The sequence below is a fragment of the Eschscholzia californica genome, unplaced genomic scaffold (assembly GCF_041429995.1).
Source record: "Eschscholzia californica isolate CP2 unplaced genomic scaffold, dmEscCali1.0.p SCAF_1, whole genome shotgun sequence".
In the NCBI taxonomy this organism is placed as follows: domain Eukaryota; kingdom Viridiplantae; phylum Streptophyta; class Magnoliopsida; order Ranunculales; family Papaveraceae; genus Eschscholzia; species Eschscholzia californica.
The window spans coordinates 20,353,713-20,361,589 of NW_028238198.1; the positions used below are offsets into that span (position 1 = coordinate 20,353,713).

Below are 7,877 nucleotides of genomic sequence, written 5' to 3' on the forward strand. Positions count from 1 at the left end.
TAATTTTATGAAAAAGTATTTTTTATTTTGTTATATGTTTATTTGTGCTAAATTACCACAAACTCAAACAAATCAGGCTAGAGATTCAACTTCAAGGGGATCAAAGGAGAAACACCCCATCACAGACAAATTAAGCTATATATTGTAGGGGTTAATTACGTAAAACATCAAAATCAGACAAATTAGTATAGAAAAATACCCAAATCTGTTCAAATCAACAAAAATAATGTAGTTTAAATCAACATCATAAGCCACCATTTTCAACTAAAAAAAACATCATAACCCACCAGGTATCTAGTCATATAGAATTACTTTGTCCTTCTCTCCCCCGACCCCTTCTTTCGATGAAGATGGGTTGTGTTTTAGGCCTATCATGTATGACCGAAACTTGCCTACTAGGTTGTTGTTGTTGCGTATGGTGTCGTTTTTGCTGTGGTTGTTGCTGCTATTTTTATGTAGTGTTCTTTTTGCTCGTCAAAGGCCACATATGTTTCCACCTTACCTGCATTGTTATGTAGTTTTTGGTGATTTTTTAACCTTGCAGGACACTATCACCTGTCTAATGGAACTTGGGTCGACTAAACATCTCCAATTAAGGTGGAAGAAATGAAGAAAAAGTCTTGGTCTTGAACAAGCGGACACCTATTTTGTCCAGATGAATGGTCAAATTCCCCTCTTCAAAATGTTATCTCTCAAATTTGCTCACTTCCTCATTCTCATCAACAATATCCTACACACTAAAACTTATGCATAAATGAAACTTACAAACTTAGAGCATCTCCAATGCAACATTCAATCTTACAAACTCTGAGTGCCACTAAGATTTTTAGAATTTTTTCTTAAAAACTCTCTCCAATGCAACACTCTATTTGGATCTCTAAGATGACGTGTCGAGGGTGGAATAAAGATATCTCAAGAGGACACCCTATTTCTATAGTGCCCTCTTGAGATATCTTTAAATGTCCAACTCATTAATAATTGATTTTCAACCAATAAATATTGAGTCTTCTATATTTTCTAAATAACTAATTATTTGTTTACAAAATAACTATGACACATAAGTAAATAAGATAAGTTTAGAGTTTTGCATTGGAGACAAAAAAATTGAGGATCTCTATTTTCGCCACCTAAGAGTGAGAATCTCAATTGAAACTTGATACCTAAGATAAATAGAGATTTTTTTTTTTGAGTTTTGCATTGAAGATGCTCTTAAGCGTGTGAATGTGAGTCAATCTATCTGAAGAGGAGTTTTTTTTGTTTTTTTACGATATTATCACAGTTAAAACAAATATTCTGTTTATTCACGTGTTGCATCTTGATTAATGTTTTCTCAATGTTATGAATATAGTTAAAATTATCGCCACCCTATGCCACTTTATATTTTATGGGTTATTTTTCATATGATCCTCTAGTTCATTACCAGTTTTTTTGCGGGCTTTTCCCCGTACGGTTAAAAATGAAAAATAGAAATGCTATTTACCCTAAAAATGGGGGCCGACCACAACCTAAAAATTGATGTGGTCAGCTCCCATTAGTGTGGACATTTTGACCACATCAAATTTCGAGTTGTGGTCGACTCTTATTTTGTGACCAAATAGCATTTCTTAAAATTTCGAGTTACGATCGACATTCATTTCCCGACCAAATAACATTTCTCAAAATTTCAAACTATGGTCAGCCCCCATTTTCTCAAAGAAAATGACCAAGGGGTAAAGTTCAATGACCAATTATGGCTAAGGGGTAAAGTAGAAAAAACCTTTACGTGTACTAATTCATCCATAGCTTTTGGATCTAACAGTTTAAATTCAGTTAATTTGACCAACGCCTTTCCCGGGTTTTCCCCTCTTCTCAAATAACCCCTAAAATCCCTTTCTCTCTCTACTTTTCATTCTCATCTTCTCCAAATCTCTCTCCCCAAACCCACAAATTACTTTCTCTCTCTAAAAGGTACATTCATCCCTCTTTCTTAATTGCATCTTTTACTCAGTATTTGGATTCTTTAGGGTTAAATTTTTTGATTTGTTGATCTGAAATCCTGTGGATTCTTCCTATAGTTGAATCAATTTGAAGTTCTTGATTATGATTTGGGTAGATTTAATATGAAATAGAGTCTATTTAGATTGTTAATTGCTTTGAGTCTACTTATTTTTTTTCTTCAGATTTATGGTTATTTAGGTCATATATGGTTCAAGTGTTAATTTTTTTCTAGATAGATTTTAGGTTTAGGGTTTCACTGGTAACTGCAAAAGACATTACAGTTTCACAAATCTGAAAATGTAAAATTTGACCTAATTTTTCTTGTTACTAATTTTAGTTTTTGATAGTGATTATGAGGTTGTATTGAAGCAAACTGGGTCAAAACTAGCTGAAAGGGTAAAGTTGGTAGTAAGCAGAGAGCAGATTAAAGAATTAAAGATTTGTTAATGAATCTTCTTAAAACTGGGTGATTGGATCTTGATTAACTAGTTATTTTCAAGAAATGGATTCGTATATATTTTTCTGAATCTTGGAATTAGTAAGGTAGTTTTAGGGTTTTGTGTTTATGAGGGATGGAATTGAAAGATGGTAATCTGTCGAGAGAGAACTCGGGACGTTTTCGACCTGTTTCAGTAGATGTCGATGCTTCTGCTTCCCAATTGAAGATTAGCACATCGAATAAGTCTCCAAGATCCCCAAGATCGCCTCATGGGAAGCATGATTCAAGCAAGGGATCTCCTAGAGATCCTAGCAAGCATGATCGACATTCGAATTCTGTAAAAGACGGACGTCCTAAGAAAGGTAAACATATCACAACTTTTATATTTTGAATTCATGGTTGTTGGTTTCGATTTTCATGTTCTTGGGGAACTTATCAAAGTCTTTGTGCAGGTGGCTCGGGTGGAAAAGGAACCTGGGGCGGGATACTGGATACAGGAGATGATCATATTTTAGATCCGAGAGATCCCAACTACGATAGCAACGAGGTATTTAGTTTAATCAACATTTTTTTTCGTCTCTTTTGATGGGCTTGTCTTTTTAAACACATTCAAATCACAACATCTTATTATGAAATTCATAGCTCGATTTTGATAGTTAATTATTGATAATCAACTTGGCAGGAAAATAACCAGTCAAATGCTAAAAAACCCGATCTAGTGTTGGACGAGTACAAGAAAAAGGTTACAGTAATAGTAGAGGAATATTTTGCTACAGATGATGTTATTTCTACTGCAAACGAATTAAGAGAACTTGGTATGCCGGAGTACAGTTACTATTTTGTTAAGAAACTTCTCTCGGTAGCCATGGATAGGCATGATAAAGAGAAAGAAATGGCTGCCGTTTTAGTATCTTCACTATATTCCCATGTAATTGAACCGCCTCAAGTGTACAAAGGCTTTAGCAAGTTAGTTGAATCGGCGGATGATTTGATTGTTGATATACCTGATGCAGTAGATGTTCTTGCTTTATTCATAGCCAGGGCAGTTGTCGATGATATACTTCCTCCAGCATTTTTAATCAAAGAAATGGGCTCGTTACCTAAGGATTCAAAAGGGGTTGAAGTCTTGAAAAGAGCTGAAAAAAGCTATTTATCAGCTCCACTCCATGCAGAAATCATCGAGCGAAAATGGGGAGGAAGCAAGAACAAAACAGTCGAGGATGTGAAAACTAAGATAAACAACTTGCTGATTGAGTATATAGCTAGTGGTGAAAAGATCGAGGCTTTTAGGTGTATTAAGAATTTGAAAGTCCCATTCTTCCACCATGAGATAGTTAAAAGGGCCCTTATAATAGCAATGGAGAAACGAGAATCTGAAGCTCGACTCCTTGATTTGTTGAAAGACGCTGCTGAGGAAGGTATCATAAACTCAAGTCAAATGACTAAGGGTTTTGGCCGGCTAATTGACACTGTTGATGATTTATCACTTGATATCTTAAGTGCGAGAGAATTATTACAATCTTTGATCTCTAAAGCGGCATCTGAAGGTTGGTTATGTGCCTCATCCCTGAAGTCACTTTCTTTTCAGCAGCAAAAACAGATAGAAGATAGTGCTGCCAGGGCTTTCAAGATCAAGATTCAATACATTATTCAAGAATATTTCTTATCAGGTGATATATTAGAAGTGATTAGTAGTCTTGAATCAGAGAATACCACTTCATCGTCTGAACTGAACGCAATTTTCGTGAAGAAGCTTATAACTACAGCAATGGATCGCAAAAGTAGAGAAAAAGAAATGGCTTCTGTCTTATTATCCTCCCTATCATTTCCTTCAGATTCTGTCATAAATGGGTTTGTAATGCTAGTCGAGTCAGCAGATGACATTGCCTTGGATATTCCAGCTGTTGTAGAAGATCTTGCGATGTTTTTAGCTAGAGCAGTCGTCGATGAAGTACTAGCTCCACAACATTTGGAGGAAATCGGAAGCCAGTGTACGGGCCAAGACTCAATTGGCAGTAAAGTTCTTCAAATGGCCCGATCATTACTTCGTGCCCGTCTTTCAGGCGAGAGGATTCTTAGGTGTTGGGGTGGAGGTGGAAGTAGCAAACCTGGATGGGAAATCGACGATGTCAAAGATAAGATTGGAAATGCTTTAGAAGAATATGATTCGGGAGGGGAGTTAAGAGAAGCCTTTCGCTGCATAAGAGAGCTAGGAATGCCATTTTTTCACCATGAAGTTATTAAGAAAGCACTAGTTACAGTTATCGAGAAGAAGAATGAAAGACTCTGGGGTTTGCTCGAACAAGGCTTTTCGGTAGGACTATTTACTCCCAATCAGATGACGAAAGGTTTTGGGCGTGTGGCAGATTCTCTAGATGACTTAGCCTTAGATGTTCCTGATGCTGAAAAACAATTTTCCCATTACGTCGAACGAGCCAAAGATGAAGGTTGGTTGGACTCATCATTCTCAGCCGGGCGACAAAATGGAATCAACTCTTGAGATTGACGTCGCGGAAGCGTTTTTTTTTTTTTTTTACTCATTTTCAATCTTTATTTTCTCTTTGAAAATCTAATTTTCCTGTACTAATAAGAAAAAAACTTTATAACCGTTTTTCAGTTATGGCTGAAATACTTGTTGAACTAGCTATAATTATGAGCCGAAAGGTGTATTAAACTTTTGTGACAAATTAACATATTGGCTCCACTCCTCTCTCAGCCGACTGACCACATGCAAACCCATCTGTTTTCGACATCTTTTTTGTTCGAGACGAAGGGGATAGCTCTAGGATTTGAAAGGAAATAAAGCCACCCCTTAATTGTAATGTTGCAAAGATCTAGTCTTTATTTTGGACCTAAATGGGTTGGACTCCACTGATTTTAAGACTCCACTGAATTCGGTGTATTTTAGTAGGGTCCGTGGGTATATAGACCAAAATAATATTCAAAAAAGGTTTATGATCCAATCTTCCCAAAACATGGATATTTAGTCCTTTTACATTATGGACATAATAACCCATTCTTTATGAGATAACTACCGTCCATGTCCCTCCTACAAAAATCACGAGATTTTTAATTTTCTAGGGTGTATTTGGAATGTTTCTAATGTGGGCGTGATTTAGGGGATTTAAAGCAGCTAACGTATTAATCCGAAATTGATTTTTCTCTATCTTCTAACCGTTTTGGAAAGCAAATCTATTTCCAAATCAATTCAAAACAATAATCGTAACCAAATCAATTTTCTTTCTCTTTACAGATTTGGAAACCAAATCAATTTTCTCTCTCTTACTATGGAAATTTTTTTCGATTCAAATCAATTTTCTCTCACTTAACTTTCAGATTTGGAAATAGTATATTTTCTAGGATCAATTTAGCGTGATTTGGGGGTTAATATACAAAACATGTATATCATTTTCTCTCACTTAACTTTCAGATTTGGAAAGAGTATATTTTTCTGGGAACATTAAACCAACATATGTTTTCATTTTTACTCATACATAAATACACATAGAATACAAATTATGAAACAAATACGTAAATTATGTATGACGAGGAAACCATCATTTGTCAAGTATACAACATAATTTATCAAATGTATGTGGGTCTTGTTCAATAAATTACACATAATTTCTTTTACATTACACATAATTTCTTTTACATTACACATCCTTTACATTCTGTTACAAAAAAAAAAGTTCAAAATCTTCTTTGGTTAAAAAATGGTGCCCATCCATGTACTCTCCATTAGTTTCGTTGACTCACTTTGATTTGATGATTCTCTTTGAAATTTCATCTGGTATATCAAATCTACACACATAAATACACATACATTAAAGAAAAAAAATCATATATTGTATTATAAACTAAATGTACAGTTTCGTAAATTATATATAATATTTGTCAAATTTTGACAACATTTGAAGGTTTTAAGTAGTTTGGTAAACTTATCAAGGCTACTGTTTTGGGTGAAAAGTACACGTAATGGTAAATAAATAATACATAATTTATGTGCACTTATACGTAAATTATATACATAATGGTAAGAACATGAAGATATACATAAATTATATATACTTTATTGCAAAGTACACGAGATTTGATAGTAAAGCGAAGTATTTCTACTAATGAAATGAGTACTGTTTTGGTGTTAAAGCACGGGTAATGTTCTATAAATTATCCATAATTTACTGTAAATTGTGGTAATTTACGATAAAGTACATGTACTGTAAATTCTGTTATGAGTAACCGTACGAAAGAACAAATGTTTCATAAATCCGTACGGATTGAAAACTAGATCTAAAGAAAAAAATGAGAATATCATTAAGCTTAAACTACAAATCTAAAGATATCTGCTATGATGATTGATTGCAATAATGTCAAACTCGAGTTGAAGGATTAAACATCAAGATCAAAAACATAAATGAAATTTTAAGAGAGAGAAAGAAAATAAACATCAAACATTCGATTGATGATTGATAATCTGATCTCACGAAATATCAGAAACAACAGAAGATTAAACATAGATCTAAAGAAATATGATATTATCACTGGATGCAGACATAACATACTAACTTTGAAGGAATCATTGAATAAGGAATAAACATAAAGATCTTAAACAGTTATGAAAATTTTAGAGAGAGAAAATAAACATCATACATTCGAAGTTAATGAATTAGTAAACAGATCTTATAGATATGTATCATAAATCTGATACGTTTTATAATAGAGCGAAATAATTAGGGTTTTAGTTATAAGAAGAAATATTAGATATTAACAATGGTGTTTATAAAGATTTCGAAAGTATTAAACCTGATAAATGATGAATTTGGACAACAATATAATGTAGAAGAAGAAGATTTTCTGAGTTTAATGGAGGTTTGTCAACTGAATCGGTTTTAGAGAGATCAAATAAAGAGTTTCCGCTATTGAAAATAATGAAGATATCCTTACTTTGAATAGAAACATGATTGGAGAGAAATATGGGAGATAAATATGGAAAAAGATATGCATAGATTTTGAAGGTAAATCAGTTATAAAATATGGAAAGGTTAGATTAAGGATTATGAAATAATATTTATTTTAGAGATTTGTGTTTTCTCTCTAGATGAGACCAAATGGACTAGATATCCATTTATATTATTTTTTTGGTTTTAAAACCCTTTATAGGATTGGAGAGGATTATATCTACTATTAGGACCCATTTTTTGGACTATAAACCCAAAAATTCATTTTAGTATTACCGATAATAGATGGATTATCCAATATAAAGATGTCCAACTGATAGGAATCCCTGTGCTGTGGCATTGTCTTGGACCGATTAGTCCACACTACAATAGACTGACTACTATGATATTGAACGGGCATGAACAAACCTAAAACACATCATAAATTGATCGTATTCCATCTAGATTGTTACCAGTATAAAATGGCTTACATACTACACTCAAAATAAATGGCTTACATA

The 7,877-nt window shown here is 33.6% G+C and overlaps 1 protein-coding gene across 2 annotated transcripts; it reads left to right on the forward strand.

Moving 5' to 3' along the window:
* The first annotated feature begins 1,628 nt into the window (after nt 1-1,628).
* Nucleotides 1,629-5,120, forward strand: LOC147565006 (MA3 domain-containing protein). 2 transcript variants are annotated; one of them, XM_086651422.1, is made up of 4 exons: nt 1,629-1,947; nt 2,325-2,778; nt 2,869-2,963; nt 3,099-5,120. In XM_086651422.1, the coding sequence occupies exons 2-4, from the start codon at nt 2,550-2,552 to the stop codon at nt 4,914-4,916; spliced, it is 2,142 nt and encodes a 713-aa protein (XP_086507548.1). In that variant the 5' UTR covers nt 1,629-1,947; nt 2,325-2,549; the 3' UTR covers nt 4,917-5,120. The 2 variants fall into 2 exon arrangements, with proteins under 2 accessions (XP_086507548.1, XP_086507549.1); XM_086651423.1 differs by having other exon boundaries at nt 1,797-1,947; nt 2,315-2,778.
* The last annotated feature ends 2,757 nt before the right edge of the window (nt 5,121-7,877 follow it).